Here is a 19,484-nt window from a genome sequence, read left to right on the forward strand (position 1 = left end):
GAGATCACAGGATCAAACTCTTAAAGCAGTTTGTAGCTACTGAGCTAAAATAAATGTCTCAGGGAACTTTAGGTTAAAGTTAACCTCAAAATTCAGTCTGTTACCTCTCACAGGCGAAAATAGCTGAGTCGAGTAAAAACAAGCTGCAGGCAAACCTGCAGTTGACAGAGTCACTGTTTCCCTTCATGTCCATGTAATAAATGGTGATACCACAACTTTTGGTTTCCGTTAAATAGCGAGTAATGAGAGGGCCGTCCTCACAGACACCAGAGCCGATTCTATATGAACCTATAACTTCTCACAGCCTGAAATGTTCTGCACTCACCAGTTCAAGGGCTGAATCTAATGTGACAGTAAATCAAGTTGTCAATTCTCATGACAACAAATAAAAGTAAATCAAAGTTTAATTTGACTATGGAAGTTCTTGGACTTTTTATTCCCATTCACTAACATGGAGGAGGCCAGGTTTCTGACCAGTACTCCAGCCAGCCACCAGGGGACAGTCATTTATATACAGTCTATCTTAAACAAAGGAAATTTAAGAGATTGTATTTTAGAATTGTTTGTATTTAGTATTGACTGACTCCTACTGTCTGGTGCAGGTATTGCGGTTTCAATAATTCCGTTGCTGATCCAACTGTCACTACCAAACATAGTAATTCTCGCAAAAAACATTTTACAGTCATAATAACAGAATCTATCTCACCGAACAATCGGTCCCACACGATCAGTATTCCTCCGTAGTTCTTGTCAATACAGTAAAGGTTCCTCCCTGTTGAGAGACATGTTAGTGAGGTTAAACCACCAGACGTTATAATAAACATAGAAATCCTTGGACCCAAATGCTCCGGTTCATTCCAGTCGCTCCTGTTTTCCCACGACCAAGCGCTCGACCTGCCAACAACGATACCGACCGGACCAAATTAAACACGACCACAAATAACCAGGTTCCGACGCGGCCAGATATCGAGCTCCCGGGCCCCGTCATGGTCGTGATACATAAAAGCTTAGTCCGAGAAATCCTGGCAGTAAAACATGATAAAATGAGAGGAATGGTTTGTCACGATCATTTATGAAACATGAGGTATCTCACCGTGATGAACTCGGTGGTGTTTCGGTGTGTTGAAGATCCACTCCAGAGGCCCAAGGTCACTGATGAGCTGAAGGACATGATGCACAGAACATGCACATTAAATATAAGAGCAATAATCTGATTCATTTCTGGTATTAAAGTAAATAAAAGCGATTCAATAAACATTAAACATCACAAAATGAAGTGTCAAAACATAGTTGATATACAACAAACAACTGGATATTATAATAATAATCTGATCGATGCACTGCTCCGTGTCAGACCCATAACAGAACAGTTTCATCCACTGGGAGCATGAACATCACCAGTAAATACCAGGGCAGTCTGTGGTCATTTAACCCCTGATGTGCATGGAAAGAAAAATTCTGCACTTCTCATTTATATTGGAATTATATTTTGGGGGAGGATGAAACTTTTTTCGGGTAAATAACCCAATTCTAAAACGTTTTTTCATGAAACAAAGCTGAAGAAAGACCTAAAGTAAGTGGGAATTAACTTTTTGCATATTTTGCTTAGTTCGTGCTAATGAGTAAATAAACAAACAAACAAACAAACACACAGACACTAAGGAAATCATACCTTCATTGGTTATTACGGGAATAACTTTAGGAAAGATGCATTATGGGATACTAATCCTGTATAACTGTGGTGAGCTGTTTAATTATTTTACTGATTTAATAAAGAACAAGTTGTTTATTTGATCACAACATGACAGTGGTGGGAATGATGAGAACTTGTGGGAGTGGACATGTGAACACTGTGGATAACAGTTAACCCTATAAACACACACAGAGGAGAATTGCACAAGGACGAAACCCACATGAATCATTTACTGCTCATCCACCAGATGCAGCTTTAGAGGTCACAGGGGTCACGCTGAGCATATTTCACACACTTCCAAGTTTCTCTCTCGGTCGCGTCGCAGATATCCTGACGTTTCCCATCGATACCAGTGACCCCAGTAATCTGGAGAAACGTGCGCGGCTGCACAGGATTTCTCTGTGATTCATTATTTCCATGTAATGGCTGCGTCTGGCAGTGGAGCCTGAGAGTTGTTATATTGAAGGAGAAGGGGTCTGCACCACTTCACTACGGCTGCAGAGAATAGTGCGCCAATAAATTACATGACATCAAAAAAAAAAAGAGAGAGAAAAAGAAAACGTAAAGCCCATAAAGGAGAGGCATAAATTACATCCCCTCAGAAAACCGTGAGTATTATGACTGGTCTCACTAATAGTGCACTAAAAGATGGAGGGCGGTTCCAAATCCATTCATTCCCTCTAACGATCCCTGGGATTGTAAAAGTGATTCTCCCAGTCACTTTAAAGGCAGACAGGGCGCTCATGCTTCTGTTTGGAATATTTCATAAAATCTCATTATTTTTTATTGAATACAGGTTCCACTGAAGCACTGGAGTCTACAAAGGCTCGGCCCAGCAGACGGATTAGTATTGGCACTGGTGGGGGGGGGGGGGGGTAACTTTACAGACTTTTCTCTCTGGCCAGACAAACGAATGGGAGAGTGAGTTCACACTGGAGCTGGAGGCTGATTCTGATCTTTCGTGTTCTTCCACTTCTACAAACCTGTTTGTTAAAGATCCTGAAAATAGATCAAGATTGGTTGTTTTATAAATTTTATCATTTATCTGTTAAATTACAAAAACACTTTTTGGTTTGGATGTATTTATTAGTTTGTAATGATTTATCTCTGAATCAGTAATTGTTCATCTTTTATTATTAGATAATATGCAGGGCTTTAACACAATATTCATCCAGTCATCTTTGAACGTTTCCAGAAGTTTTTCCCTCATATTTCTTTTACCACATAACTTTTATTTTACCCACACCACTGAGTGAACTGGTATAGTTGTATGTTGTTCATCATTATTTTATATAAACACTATTTATCGAGGCTCATGAATTGTAACATTATTTAATAGGATCATGATATGAATCCACATGTTTTTCAGAGAACTAAAATTAACAATAAAAGCTAAAAAAAAGCATTAAACATCTACTATTAACATATCAAATGTAAAACAACCTAAAAGAGGACATGAGGTCTGAGCCTGAACACTCCTTCACCTTCTCTCATCAGGAGCTACTGTGTGTTAGTGTGTTGAACCCAGTAACACACACACAGACACACTAAAGGGATGTTTACCTCCGTGTGGATCCAGTACTGGTAGAGCAGGTTTAACTGGATGTGAACAGCGAAGATTGACGGAGGAACAGCCAGAGCCATGGGCATGTAGAAGATCTGAGGAGAGGAGATGGGAGGGGGGGGGGGGTAAGTTAATTTAATACACAACAGACATAAATAAGACGTCTTCACAGCAACCTCTGTTATCCTCTTTTGATCACATACTGTTTAATATAAGGACAGTTTTCAGCCCAGTGTTTTCTTTGATACGATTATTAGAATAAAGTTGTACTTGTAGGTTCATCTTTGTTGTAATATTACAACTTTATTCTTGAAATCTCAAAACTTTTTTTCCTGTGTGATAATAAACAAACTTTGATGTTCAAACTTTTCCTAAACAATCAAGTATTAGAACTGAAACAAACATTGTGAGTCATCTCATATCTACTGCAGATGTAAATCTTAATAATATTTAGTTTTATATATCTGAGGCCAAATAGTTTCATAAAGAGTTGGGCGATTAACATTTTAGAAACAATATCTAACACAGGATTGAGGTTCGTTTGTTAGAGACTATGTTCAGTAGTGGATGAAGGAACGTGGATCTGTAGTGACTGTTTAAGATTTAAGTGAGAGGTGCTATGTCTGGGATTGTTTCCAAATTTAGTTCCCAACTTTATTTTTTAATCAAGGAACTCAGTGACTTATTAATAATGATTGTTTTATAGTTTTGGGCAACCACGGTTCTCTGGCACTGTGGAATAAAAAATGTCATCTAGTCGGATAAATGAGTTTTGATTAATAAATGTGATTCCTTATCCCTGAACATAGAGAGTGAGACGTTACCCATGATGCCAGCTGCTGGGTGAGGGACTGCCTGAGGGCCGTGGTGAGGTTGTAGTGCTCTGAGCTGTGGTGAACCTGGTGAGCAGCCCACAGGATGGCCACCTCTGCACAAACACAAACACAAGCAGCATTAGAAAAGTCCAGATCTGATAAGAAGGTTATCACTTCATCCACCTTCTCACGACTGCAGCAGGCGTGAAGCCGTGCACGCACACATCCAGCGAACGCCTTGAAACGCTCACACACATTTCAGCTGCTTCCACATCACAACCACCATCGGTGATTTATCTCGACAATCAACCCGGCTTCGCCCCGAGATCAGTAACCAGACACCTTCACGCCCCCAGAAGGAGACATTTTGCTCCTGCTCTTGGCCGTCATGAAAACCCGAGGCTGGAGTTTAGCTGGTCACAGGGGGGGGTGTGTGTGTTGGGGGGGGGGGAGGTGTTGGAGCTATTATGACGGCGGGTATTCGGGTGCAGCTGGTTAACGTCCAGCCCGGTGTCCCAGAGCTCCAGTTTACATTCCTCCACTGTGTTGTGATACTTGCTACATTAATATCTGTGTTACACTTCATTTTAACATCCAAGGGGAACATGCTTGTTAAGTTTCACTGGATCTGTGGAACCGTTTCCGGACCACCCCGCCCGGCCTGTGCTTCTTGGCACCTGGCGTCCGCTCTGGCTCCCGCAGTCGAACAAGAACCGACTGTATCCCCTCGAACATTACAGGACCACAGAAGCCCAGAGAGTTGTGTTCTTTGTAATAAAAGCAGCACAAGTTATGACACGAAGGTGAAGTTTCGACTTGATGCGTGATGGGATTTGTCATTAAAAAGATCAATTATCCAACAATTAAACCTGAAATTGAAAAAGAAGATTTGTGAGGTATGTCAGCTCGGAGTTTTTATTTCTTGCCGCAAAGAGTTTTTATACTAAGTCAAGAAACAAGATGTTAAGTAACATGTTTCCCTGGATCCAGTTTTGTGCTCAGCTAAACTTGCCGTCTCCTGGTTCTCTTGGTTTTAGCTTATTCTCCTCAATAACAGCCTTGGACCAGTATGATCAGAACCTGAACGTGGTTTTAAAGTTTCTGTCCTGGTCATGAATCCACACTCTCCCCAGTGTTGGATTCCTCCCGTCCTTTTTTTTAAGAAATCATCGGAAAAAAACACATCTCCGTAAAGACCCAGGGGTCGAAGGTCAGCCGCACCTGAACAAACACTCAGCTGAGAAGAGAAGGTGAGCGCTGCGATCTGTCCAAATGTTTTTCCAATAGGCGACACTGAGGTGGAATTCCTTCTCTATTCGGGGGAAACCCGGAGGAGCTGAGGAGTGAGATCACGGCTGCACACACCTCACTTATCTAACAGGGTTATTGCTGGATTTCAGAAGGTGTGAGAGAGTAAACGTCACGGGTGTGGGGGGGTTTGGACGTGTTGCACACAGCGGTAAACAGTTTGATTTCATACTCCATTTGCCCTCTCAACCCCACTCACAGTCAGTAAGGAGAGGAAACAAGGAGACAAGAGAGGAGAGGTTATGAAGCTCCTCCCGCTTTGCACCGCGGGGGATTCGGAGATGAACTGAGGATATTCTGAGGATAATCCAGCCTTTGTTTGATTCCAACTGCCTGAGTCCTTCAGCTTCTCTCTCCGCTCGCTGCAGTGGAGCTTGGCAGCGTCCAGGACTAGAGGGGCGGTGAAGATTGATGCTGCTTGTCACTGATAGGAAGTAGGAACTGCTAGGCTTCACTGCAAGCCCATGTCCTCATCTCGAGACTCGGCGGGGCGCTGCATAGTTTGGCAGGGCCTATTCAGGAGGGAAGCCTCGTTAATGGTGAGAACCAGTGCCACAGAGTCTCCGTGTTCCCAGCAAGAGCAGGAGAGGAACGCTGAGGACGGCTCCTCCATCTGGCCTCCAGCAGGAGACTCCACTGCGCCGGAGCAACAAGGAGCTGACGGACAGTTTGGACACTTAGTGCAAGTGTCAGGGTCACAGCACTGATGCTCCTGAGGTGTCTGAGGAGAGGTCGCTCCTTCCTGCTTCTGTGCCACTGAACAAACAAGCTGGTGTGTTTCATCTAAATCGTACGAATCGTTGTTTTCTTTACTCCAGAACGAGCCCTTTATATTTAAATACTTTCTATTTTAACTCATCATATTTAAATCGGGAGCTGGTCCCTTCTCTGTTGTTTGCGGTAGCCCAAATGAAACCCACCATCAGGTATCAAACCCCCGAGCAGCTGCAGTGTTCAGTTCCTTACAGAGAAGAAAATGGCAGCACGGTGATGTAATCGTCTACATTTCTCTAAATGGAGTTGTTGAATTATATCATGACACGTAATCAGGGCCTATATGTCATAATCAGTCAGAGGTGGATGTTAACAACGTGCACCCCCCCCCCCCCCCCCCCATCGGCAGCGGCACTTACATAAGTCACATAAACGCAAAAGAGCCGAGGTCCTGTTGAGCCTCGTAAATCCAGCTCCGCTCTGAGCGCCAATAATTATCAAACTGCACTTTGAATGATGTGAAAGAGAACGTGTGACTGGACAAGAGGAAAAATAAGCAGCGTGCGGAGAAGGAGATTCAAATCAACTGGTGCACCACTCAGACCTTGTGAAAAGCTTTTACAGTTCCATCAATCAGCCGCCTCCATCATCACCCTCAGCGACAGAGTCCTGGCACCAACAGGCCGCGTCCTTCATGTGCAGCCCTCCCAGTGGTGGGCTGCCCCGTCACTCACATGGCTAATGGGCTGTGAACGGCCCTCCAGTTGTTTGGACTGGTGGGCCCTTGGATGGGATGCCAACCCAAACAGAGAGCGCTGGACTCGGCGGGACGGCCGGGCCAACTCCCCTCCACCGCTGCCATGCTTCATGCTGTCCACACGGCTCAGTCACACACACTAAACTAAACACACTAACGCCGGTCAGGGCCACTTACAGCTGCCACACGGAAGGGGGGGGGGGGGGGCGGACACCGGAGAGGAGAAAGTGACGGGCGAGGTAAGATCTCGGATTGTTTACAGGACATTTCCATTTGCTAGTTGGTCGGTGTGTTTGTTTTGTTTGATTGTGAGAATGATTACACAAAAACATCGGAATGGATTTCCATAAAACCTGGAAAAGGGGGGGGGGGGGGGGTACGGGTCCTAGAAGAACTCGTTCACATTTGGTTCTGATTCACAAATATTGTTGTTTGAAATGACTCAAATCTAAATAAGTTTACTTTTCCCACCAAACAGATGACGTTATATTTAAGATATCACTCTCACTGAGCACTTTATTAGGAACGCCTGCTTCCTTTTATAAGATCCTGCAGGTGAAGGGAGATTCAGTCGATGTTCACGTCAAACATCTTATTTCATAGAGGTGTTCAAACAGACAAAATACAGAAACTCAAAATCCAGGAGGAAGCTAAAGGAACTAAATTAGGCCAAAGACCCAAAATGAAATATATACAACTCTTTCAGTTCGTTTCTTTCATTCCTCGAAATCATTTAAAATACCCACCAGAATCCTGGATTTCTCACATTTACACAAAAAAAAAATTAAGGGAGTAAAATCTAATACACGCTTCTTTTATGGTCATAAGGGCAAAATATGAGTAAATATGGGGATTTTCTTTCGCAGCCAGTCTGGTGCATCTACGAGATCACACAGATTGAAACCCTGAACAAAAAGCTTTCTCCCTAAAACCTCCAACGCTCCTCATGTGCTTCTCCTTCATCCGTCACGTTCACGCGTCCTCAGCAGCGTCAGCAGTCGTCTGTCCCCACTGTGGACAGAGGGAAGTCTGTCCCCACTGTGGACAGAGGGACGTCTGTCCTCACTGTGGACAGAGGGACGTCTGTCCGTCCAGCCAGCGGAGCACCGGAGGGCAGCAGACAGCCGGGGCCTCTGCTGAGCTCAGCGTCCTCCTCCACCATCATAACACACACTCTTCTTCTCTACACTTTCTTTAAGTGCTCCACACTCAGGCCCTGTGGACATTCTCCCTCTGAGTTCAATCGGACCAGACGCTCTCTCAGCAGACACCCCCCCCCCACCCCTCCCTTTGTCTCTTTCATCGCACACAGTCGATGGAGAGTGTGAGCTCAGTGACCTATACATCACTGTTGATGTTATCTCTGCCTCCCGTGAGGCCTTTCACTCTGCTGCCTGCTGCCGTGTGTGAGACCCCCCCCCCCCCACCCCACCCCACATCCTGACCAGACCGACCCGGCACAACCAGCGCACTGAGCGGGGGGGGGGGCCCGGGTTCCTTTGTCAACCCTGCAAAAAGACCTGCAACCGCGCCAGGAACTCGCCGTCATAACGAAGATTTATGGAGCCCCCCCCCCCCCCGCACCACACGGCCAGGAGAAGCTCCTCTTTAAAACAATAACATCCACATCAGCTGAGTCTGCTCGGGATTGGAGGACACGCCGAGGAGTGCTGAGCACATCTGTTTGACTCAACAACTGCTGCTGTGTGCAGGAGGGAAGGGGGGGGGGGGGGGGGGGGGGCAGGAGGTGCAAGCTGCAGAGGATGTAGGGAGGTGGCAGCTGATCAGGAAGAGACAGACAGTAGAGGTGGACGCTGCAGGGGACAAGAAGACACTAGAGGACATATCTGCAACGTTACACTGTTAATTACTTGTTTAAGGAGAGAGGTTGAGAACTTTCTAATTTTGCATTTCAGGAAGTTACTCGAAACTTCCAGAGTCAACTTGAAATTTAGAGTTTTGGTTTAAAAGTGAATAACAACGCAGACCTTCAGTCAGACAATGACGTCTTTCTCCGTCTCCAACCACATCCAATTGCCTTAATCTCCAACACCAACAGCTGACTGACTTTCCACTCATATCAATACCTCAGTGTTCTGCCTCGACACTTCACATTAAAGGAGCAGTGACGGAATATGACGAGTGGACCCTCTCCTGAGCTATAAGCAGGGCTCACCAATGGATTTCCAGGACTTTTCCAGGACTTTTTAATAACTTTAAACCAAATTTCCATGACCAAACATTTTGGGAAATCTCGGTGTATACCCGAAAAGGTACATTTACTAAAAATGTAGTGTTTAAACCTTAAATGAGATAAACTCAAGTATACCTGCTTATATTTTTAGCCTATTTCTTTAAAAATATATACATTATTTAAAACTCAGCGTAAATGAACAACATGAAACTATTAATATAATAAATTCCATTGACTTTTCCAAAACTTTTGGGATTTTCTTTTTTTCCATGACTTTTCCACTTTTTTCATGACCGTAGGAACTCTGTAAAAGTGAAACTCAGCAGCAGCAGCCCCCGGGGGGGTGAGGCGACGGCAGCGTCACTCCATTACCTCACATATAATCAGGGCACGGACAGCTGACTGGCTGATTAATGGCTGCAGCCTGGCTGGCGTGCCCGGATATAGATGCTGCCCGAGACTAGAGCTGCCATTAGTGGTGCTGGCTGATATGAGGTTAGGATAAACAGAATCAACAGGCCTGTCAACAACATGGCCGCATCTGAACCGACTCGGCCCTCCTGCTCACCCAAAACCATCTGCTGCAGAACAGAGGAGCGCTGAATATATTTAGTCTGTCTGACGGTGGGAGGGCGGGTGGGCGGGGGGGCAGCAGGGGAAAGAACACGTGGGGTTTTTAGGAATTTGTTTTCGATTCCTGTTGGTCAGCAGGTTGTTGAACCAGTGTGTTTAACGATGGCCTTGATGCCCTTGAATTCAACAACCTGTGGTCAATGTTTACCCAGGGTTGTGTTATCTGAGGAGTTAGAGCAGCTACACATTGCAGCACATTAAAAACTGACATGTAAGAGCAGAGAGGACTCACTGGAGCTTCAGGAGATCAGCCGTGGGACATCGAGGATGTTTACAGGTAAACAAACACTTTGCTTGAGTCTGTGTGCACAAAGGTAATTCAAGTCGAGATTGCACATTTTCCCTAAAGATTAACCACGGCCGGTGTTTGTCTTCAGTCCACAAGTTCAGTGAAAGGTCACAAACTGAGACCGGGTCACTGGGTTTGGCCACGAAACCAATCAGAGACCTGTTCCCAGGCAGCCTCATGTCGGTGCCTGACCCATCTACTGACACGGCTGACCAGCTCACAGACCAGTTAACATTACACTACCGGAAACATTAATCAACACAATAACAAAAATGCCTAAAGCTAAAGCCGAGAGCTGGGAGTCGAGAGCAGGGACCTGACTGACCTGTCCAGCTTGGTGGTGGTTAAGTTGTCTGTGATCCGCCAGAAGCCCGAGAGAATAAGAAAGAGGAGGACGGCAGTACAGACTAAAAGGTTCAGTGTGTAGAATATAGTGACATCTAGTGGTGAAGTGTCATGTTGCAGCTTCCAAACACGTCATAAAAAACTCAAAAGGAAAAGTTTGTCGGGTCTGGGCTACTGTAAAAAAAACATGGCGGCCTCCGTGGAGAGGACCAACTGATGTAAACATAAAGTATTTAAATATAAAGAATCCCATTCTGGGGTAAAGAAAAAACAATTTGTACAATTTAGATGATTAAACACCAGTGAAAACATCACTGGGATTATTTTATATTCAACCATGTGCCTAGACATACATGGTTCCGTTCTGGCACTGGTACCGTTCTAAAAGTATGGGTTTAGCAGTAGTATCAGACAAAACTCCACCGATACCAAACCCTGAGAGTCTCAGTCTTTTTTCCAACACTGAACGGAGATGCTTGAATAAGATCCAGACCTAAACCAGCCTGGAGCAGCTCGCTTTCCTTCCAATCTGCTCATATCTCCAGGATCCCAGTGTCTGGAGCGAGCAGAGCCGAGCAGTCACGTCTCCTCAGACGACCGGCCGCCCCTCAGAGAACTTTCCACTTAATTATCTTCTAGCTGTTCTCTCATGTTGAAGTCACGAGAGGAAATAAAAAACAGGGGGCCGTATAACTGGTCAAAGGGAAATTGATATTTTACACTCGGGCTAATAAGGGCTCGTCTTTCCCAGCAGACGATGTCACTCGTGCCTCTTTCTGACGTTTTCTGCAATATTTATAATATTTATGGCTCAAACGTCTTGACAACACGATTATAGATGCAGTATTTTCACTGGTCAGGGTGTAAAAGTACACGATGATATGAGCAATAAAACATGACCCAGCGAAGCACTTCTACATGATAATCTGACACCCATCAAACTGCTGAGAGCTACTGTCCGACCGCTTCCTGCACACGTCTCAGTCTCCAGAGCTTTATTGTGAAAAACGTCTCTTCCCACAAATTGGAAAACATTGAGCTTGAACTTTGCTGTGGAACAAGCCCGAAGGTCAAACTGTGGTTGACCGAGACGACCTCGGCTGACCGGCGTGAGGAGTGAGGAGTGAGGAGTGAGGAGTGAGGAGTGAGGAGTGAGGAGTGAGGAGTGAGGAGTGAGGAGTGAGGAGTGAGGAGTGAGGAGTGAGGAGTGAGGAGTGAGGAGTGAGGAGTGAGGAGTGAGGAGTGAGGAGTGAGGACGTCCCGGGGCTGCGGTCGGAGCGAGCCACGTTCCTCTGGTAACGAGGAGAGAAAAAGAAAAAGGCTTCTGCATCCAGAGCGAGCGCAGCAGCCACAGAGCGGCCGACAATTATCTGTGACGCCACGATATTCCATGATAACAACCCCAACGAGCTGGAAGAGGAGGAAATGAAAGTGGAAACTTTCTTTTATTAACTGAGACATAAAAATGATTCTGCAGCTTAAAGCATAAAAAGAAATAAAGCAGCATATGTACGAGTGTGAGAGTCACTGCTGTGATATGCATCGTCAGACAATGAGGGAAGGAACACGTCATTAAATCACAACTCACTCCATCTCACACGTGAACATAATAATTCAAAGAAATAGTCCCACACAGGGATCATCAGTGATTATCATCAGCTCCTTTATCAACGTGATTCAGTTTCAGGGTTTAACTAAGATGTGACTTTGCATGAGACCCGTGACAGATCCCCAAAAACTGACTGACCCATTTTCTCAGAAAAGAGAATAGATTAAGTTATTGATTTGGTTTTCTTACAAAACAATGCTATGAATGTAATCTATAGTAAAACATGGATGTAGGGAAACACAACAAATATTTCTTGTTACTAAGAAAGGGCTAAGTCAATTGTTTAATTGATGCAGTTAACATAACATATTGTGTATCGATATTAATTAATTCGTTTTTTGCAGAATCCTGCAAACTAACAAACCCCTATAAAAACACTAGATCTGGTTTTTCATGTTGATGAAACTCACAAATTCCAAGAGCCTAAATATTCAAAAAAAATCCTCTGAGGAATCAACGACATGTGGAAATAAGATGCACAATGTTAAAGAAAGAACATCCTGGATATGCACCAAAGTTTAATAAATTCTTCCCTCAGCAATAAAACATCCTTCCACTAAATTTTGCGGAAACACGTCCAGTACTATTTGCGATTTTCATTATTTGTAGATGCTTTATTGACTAAACACTTTATCAAATTGAGAAAATATTCAGTAGATTAATTGATAATAAAAATAATAATCAGTTATCTCTCAAACGATGTCTCTGGCTTTTAAGATACTTTACATGTTGATAATATTTCTGAGACTTTAACTTCCTTTATCCAGTAAAAACCTGTTAAGTTATTGTGTTCCACAGAAAAAGGCCTCACACAGATACACAAACTGCACAACGACAACACAACATCCAGACCCGTGCTCTGTCACGGTGGCAGGAGATAAAAGCAGAGCGGTAAAGTAGAAGCTTCCTGAGGTGATGTTCTCGCTCACCTCAGAATCATGTCGGGAACATCTTGGCGAGCGGGCGGCGCACATTTTGTAAAACACAGCTTCTGTTTTGCCAAAATTCTAACGTCAACACCGCGGCACTGGACTTTTCATTCCAGAGTTGTGTGGACGCGACGTCGGGCAGCTTGATGTGCCGCTGACACAAATACACATCAGTGCTGGGCCACAGATAAATACCACTTTAAATCCCGTGAGCGCCGTGTGGCAGCTGAGCATCTGGCTCGTGCATCAGCCAACACACACGGAAAGAGACTTTTCTAAAGATGTCCGGCCACTACTTAAGAAATACTGCATCCGGGACAGATTTTTTTATTTTTCAGCGTAGAGATGCTGCTGCAGGAGGCTGCTGCTTCAGAGCCGGGGACTATATATACGGCCAGTGGCTGTGACAGCTCCGGGTTCAGACCGCAGTCCTCTGGAGACCACGGCCTCTCACATCTGCACAGCTCCACACCAGCTGGATGTAACTCAAAAATAATTGCTTCCTCTGCAGCGTCCAGGAGAGCATGATGTGTGCGCTATCTCCACGACTCCTCCCTGCAGGGACGGAGACTAAATCAACCTTTAACTGCCATTTATCATCAACTGGCTTTGTACTTTACTGTCTCTATTGTCTCAGGGGGCAGACGTTCGATTCGACCCCAAATACAAGCTCCTCCGTTCAGAGGTCCATGTTTCAGGCATCCTCGTTATCCAGATCTTGAATTAGGTGTAACTGCTCGAAACACACTAAGCATGTGTCTGGTCGGTGGAGACGAGGATCATGCAGCAGGAGCGGCTTGAAAAAAAAAGTTTCTACTGACATTTTAATACTTTTTCCACCAGGGAAAGTGGTCACCATTCAAATCCTTCATGGTAACCACCATGAGTCCAGGCTGACCACAGCCGCCATGCTCCGCGTTGGAGCAAACTTCAAAAGCCGTCACGTGCACCTTTTTGAGCCTAAAGACGAGAGTGTTCCTCCACATGATGACCATGATGGACGAGGCCGAGAATCACTTTTGTCATCTACGGTCGATTTTCTGTCAATTTCACTTCTTAAACGCTCGAGTTGACGCTGGCTTGTTTCTGGGTAAAAACACAGATCTGAAACCACACGGCATCGAAAACACGAGAAAACAAACTGCTCCAGGATCAGTGTGTCGGTACCGTGAGCACAGCGGTGGACCCAGTAGTAGCAGAAGTCCACCCCCAGGAAGGTGAGCCACCAGGTCCAGGCGGAGTCCCAGGGCAGCTCCACCAGGCGGAACCGCTCCCACACGAACATGTAGGCGGTCAGCTCACAGCCTCGAACCAGCAACCTGAGGAGAGGGAGGGACAATCAGAGCTACGCGACCGAATCACAAGATCTGATGCACCAAGTGGTTTAACGTCAGGACCAGTTTGCTTCATCTGCTACCAACACCACCCGACTCCAGATAAGTGGAGGGTGGGTGTTAGGCTGGATGGATGGAAAGATGGATAGATCGGTGGATGGATGGATGGATGGATGGATGGATGGAAAGATGGATAGATCGGTGGATGAATGGATGGATGGATGGGTAAGTGGATGAATGGATGTATTAAAGTGAGATATGATCCTCCTCATGCATATGGTGGAGGCCCACACTCCTGAACACCACCATGCTCTCTGTCTCACACCACGTTAGCCTCGGTGATGATGTTCCTTTAAATAGAATTCATCCATCTACCTGAATCATGTCGGTTTCCCTTTCCATAAACACTCCTATGAGAAACAGGAAGGAACTCCGGCCATGAAGCACGTGACTGATTCAGCTCCTCCATCTTTACACATCACCACCACCTGCCTGAACACTCACATTGGGAGTCTGGAGATCATTCCAGAAGATATGGAGGTGAGGCCGTCGCTGATGGTGACCACCGTGGCGCCGGTCTTCAGCATGCCCACCACCATCTCCAGAACCATCAGCCCGATGAAGTAAGGAGTGGCCTACACACACACACACACACACACACAAACACACAAAGTCATGAATCAGCTGTTACAGACTGTGAAAACAAGACAGTTTCAACCTCAGTGTTTGTTTTGGCGGAGGAGCTCAAAGCTTGCAGGACTTCCACGTCTTATGATCCGTGATGCTTGCTCTGCTGTCCGAGGCTCGAGGGTCTGAAGCCGACAGCGTGTTTGGCAGATCGAGGATCACAAACATTTGTCTTAGCGGAGCCGCTCTGGAGGAAGACCTGATCTCAGGGGGTTTGAGTCAAACCACAGAGCGAACACAACAACACACATCTTCACTTTCACTGACGTCAGGTGGAAACACAACTAAACTAAACGAGGGGTGAAAGGTTTCACAACTTAGAGATCAAATAAATAAAACACATTCATCTAAGTAAGGTTAACATATATAAACAATGTCAAAAGGTGCTGTAACTGTAACTTTAACCAGTAATGTGCCAAAGTTAGAAATTACGTCATGCAAATTTTAATCTAAATGTTTAGTTTTGCCAACATTTAGCCAGAATCTAAATAAAAATCTTGCCGGAAAACAACAGAATCTGTAATATATATTTTCTAGAAAATGTGAGGATTAAAAGTTTCAAATTTAGTCATTGGATAAAAGCAGGTAAATACAAATGTATTGTTTCGTAAGACACTGTCCTTATGATCGGTGGGAGAATGTCCAGAGTTAAAAAGTTAAAAATAAACTCAAACATACATTAGATGTCTTTTTTTGTTTGTTTTTTATTAGAAGCTAACTAACAATGATTCAAATGCAACATTCTACTTTTTCCCAAAGTAGCAGAGAATGGATGACGTCCAGTAACCGGCTCTGACAAAACAAATGGCGAGCACCAAGCTAACAGTCAGCGAGCGGCCTGCACCTCTAACTGCTCTGGAAACGTGTAATAACCTCTTAATGGGTCTGTCAAACATGGAGCGAATTAGCGAGGGACGAGGTCACGACTGTGACTTCAGCTGCTCTGCTGGTGTGCTGCAGCTCAAAGGCGCTCGAGGACCAGAAGCCCCCCCCACCCCCCACCCCCACCCCCAGAGAGCCGGGGTGTGCCGGGATCCTAGAGGAACACATCTGCAGGTGGGTCGGGAGGAAGTTTGTGTGTTGTGTGTGTGTGTTCACATGTGAAGGCTTCCACTTGAGCATGCAGGTGTGCGACGTTGATGTGTGTGTGTGTGTGTGTGTGTGTGTGTGTGTGTGTGGATGCGTGTGCACGTGCAGAGGCGAGAGAGCAACTGCAGGGACGTGCGATCACACGCAACACTCCAACATCTGGCAGCAGCCGGCCGAGCTGCGGAGAACAAATGGGCCTCGCAGCGCAGACCTCCTCCGAACCCGCTGAGAGAGACATTCTCTGTCTGGACGCTGGCCTACACCCCCCCCCCACCCCCACCCCCACCCCCTCTCCTGGCTAGAAAATAGTTTTACCTCTGCAGCTCCGACTTCTTGACGACAGTATTCAGCAGCTCATTCTCATGTGAAAGGAAGAAGTGGAGAAGAGAACGAAGCTTGCACCTTGTTGTCTGATTGTTTCATAAGAACTTCTCTGTCCTTGTTCTGAACTTGCAGCAATGAAAACATCTTTCCCTTTGTTTTTTTTTATCTTTTTACAAATAAACCAAAAATCAAAAAGCCTCCTTCACGCTGCAGCATGTGTTTGACTGCGTGTTGTGGTTTCTAATAATCGTATTTAATTTTTGAAACTTATATAAAACACGATGTTTGTGCACCAGATGTCTGCTTGTTCCCCAAACAGCCTTCTTATTTAATAAGGTCACGGAGGTCGGCTGCAAACATGTCGGCTGCCAAGAAACTTTTATTGTTGCTGTCTCAGAAATATTTAGTTTGCTTTCAAATCAGCAGAAGAGACCTGGCAACACAAGCTGAGGATTCAGAACAAACACAAAATTAGCAGATTGTGTTTTGTTTTCTCTAATTAATTTGGCCTTTGGGATCCAAGAGCAACAAATGTGGAGAGTAATTAATGACACGGGGGAAAGCTGTAAACAGTGCTGAGTCACAAACGCCGAACACACACACCCACACACACACACACACACACTTTTATAACGACTGAGCCCCGCGGCAGTAACACGTTTGTTTCATCGTGGTCGGTCGTGGATTCCGAGGCCTCCTGCTGTGAGGGTAATTGTTCTCCTCCCCTGATGTGCCCTTTAAAAAACCTCAGAACAAACACGTGCTGCTGAAACCTGCACCAGAACCTCGCCACAATAAAACAATGAGACACAGTGAAGTGACAGAAGCAAGTCGGAGAAACCTCGACTGCAGATTGACTGAAGTTCTGTGACGCCCAAGATCCACTTCTCTTTAGTTAGAGTACAAACATGAGAACTGCAGTATATCTGTGTTTTTATATTTCAGTTGAGCCGGGTGATGAAACTATGATCAAATTTAGGGCTGTAAGTATAATTGTCATTATTTATCAATATCCTCAATTAATTAATAAACTATTTGGTCTATAAAACTGCAGAAAATAGAATAAATTAAGAGTCTCTTGGTACTCAGAAAAATATAAAATACAGCATGATACAATAAACACAATTAAATAATTAAACAAGAAAATAGAACAAATTTAATAAATTCAATTTTAAAAGGAAAATGTTTGATGATTTGATAAGAATCAGATTATAAAATATCTATAAAAATATTCTTTATATAATTAACTTTTGCAGCTCTTAACAACTTAATTTAACTTTGTCTCAGTTTTTGTACAGATGTTTTTTTCAATTTTAACATGTATGTTGAAATTCATCAGAACAGGTAATAAAAAAATAATTTCATATCTGTTCAGGAAGTATCATGAATTGACAGATAAGCCAGTCATGTGTTTACAGCTGTAATGACTCTTGAACAAAGGAATTAAAAGGTTTAATTAGTCATAAATAATTGTATGAATCTCACTGTGACCTTTGGACTATGACTGTGACACAATAGGACTAAATTTTAAGAAATTCCCTCGAAGCATCCCGAGGTTTCCTGCGTCATGAGATGAACAACGTGATGATGTCACTGTGATCTCGACCTTTGATGACCTCATCTTATCAATTAAACGTTTGGACTCATTCGTTCCTCCACAGTGTTCTTGAGATAACACATTCATAAGACTGGACTGGACGGACAAATGGACAAATGGACAAAAGGACAAACAGACAAACAAGCCACAGTAATGTCTTTAAACTTATGATGTTTAAACCTTTTAGAGAAGAATCCCTGGATCCACACAAACAATGACTCATTGACCTACAATGAGTCTGTTGTCCTGTGGGAGGCAGAGACACCTCGCAAAATGCATTTGTGAAACATGCATGATGTTTTTTGACTTCTTCATCACACTGATCATAAGACATCATATGATGGGGGAACATTTGAATGGTCAATTAAGCTTTAGACTGTCTCTCCTGTACATACATACATTTATATATACAAAAACCTAACTCTAAAAGCAAATCTCACAAAGATATAAGTATAAGTACACACAAACACACACAAACACAAACACACACAGGTTTGTGCAGCTTTTCCAATTAGCACGATGGGTCTACTCCCATTCATTGTGGAAAACCAAACCAAAACCCTGTCCATCCCATTAACCGTGACCAATTCATGCCTAACCTCCATCTTTACCTAACCACAGCTCCCATCTCACCACTAACTTCAACCAGAGCCTCGGACATTATGATGAGCCTCATTAGAACTGGGATTTGGAAACTAAAACCAGTATAGACATGCAGGATGTTCCCCCAGTTGAGGGTATGTCTGCATGCACAGTAATAAAGTAACACATATTTAATATTGGCTGCATCACGTGCAGGTGCAGCATCTCTAACTGAGTCTGCAGCTTCCGATCACTGAAGTGTCTCATCACCTGAACACACACTTTACAATTAAATGACTTCCTCTACTTCAGTGGATCACCTGAGGACACACACACACACACGCGCACGTACCCACACGCACACGCACCTGTCGTTGAACCCACCTGCTGCACATAGTTCGGGACGTCCTCCAGCCTCTGGAACGAGGACTCTCCGGGTGTGAGCAGGGAGAACATGGCCCGGATCCCCGTGGACATGTTGCCAGTGTCGGCCATGAGCAGCGTCCTCACCGCGGCGCTGCTGCAGGTGAGTCCCCGGTACCTGCGCTGAGCCCCTGAGTGTGTGTGTCTGCGTGTGTGTCAGTGTGTGTGTGTGTGAGTCCCAGCAGTCTGCAGCTCGCTGTGACAGAGTGTGTGTCTGTGTGTGTGTGAGTGTGTGTGTGTGTGAGTCCCAGCAGTCTGCAGCTCGATGTGACAGAGTGTGTGTTTGTGTGTGTGTTTGTGTGTAGTGAAGTGGGACAGCTGTGAAACTCCCCCCCTGAGAAAAGTTCTCCTCACAAACAGGAAGTGTTGTTCTCTTAAAGTGGCCGCAGGTTTCTGATCGGTCCCCAGAGACTCCCACTTCAACCTTTGCTCCTGATCCTGGGTCAGTGACTTACATAATGATCCCGGGTTTATTATTAGAGATAAAGATTTTATATGAAGTGTTATAATAAATGATAGATATAAAAGAAAGAAATTAATAAATAACAGAGAGAGAGAGAAAGATAATATATGAAATACAAGTATTAATCAATAGATA

General features: G+C 44.6%; 1 protein-coding gene across 1 annotated transcript in view; it reads right to left on the minus strand.

Annotated features, from left to right (window-relative positions):
* agmo (alkylglycerol monooxygenase) overlaps positions 1–19,276 on the minus strand; it is a 37,981-nt gene extending 18,705 nt beyond the window's left edge. The window contains exons 1-7 of the mRNA XM_062399586.1: positions 18,848–19,276; positions 14,689–14,819; positions 14,018–14,169; positions 4,082–4,185; positions 3,257–3,352; positions 1,094–1,160; positions 707–772 (exon numbers count right to left, since the gene is read on the minus strand). Of these exons, the coding sequence (XP_062255570.1) occupies positions 707–772; positions 1,094–1,160; positions 3,257–3,352; positions 4,082–4,185; positions 14,018–14,169; positions 14,689–14,819; positions 18,848–18,958 (727 nt within the window). The 5' untranslated portion in view covers positions 18,959–19,276. The remainder of the gene's footprint in view (positions 1–706; positions 773–1,093; positions 1,161–3,256; positions 3,353–4,081; positions 4,186–14,017; positions 14,170–14,688; positions 14,820–18,847) is intronic.
* Between the last annotated feature and the right edge of the window lie 208 nt (positions 19,277–19,484).

Source organism: Platichthys flesus, chromosome 11 (assembly GCF_949316205.1).
Source record: "Platichthys flesus chromosome 11, fPlaFle2.1, whole genome shotgun sequence".
Lineage (NCBI taxonomy): Eukaryota > Metazoa > Chordata > Actinopteri > Pleuronectiformes > Pleuronectidae > Platichthys > Platichthys flesus.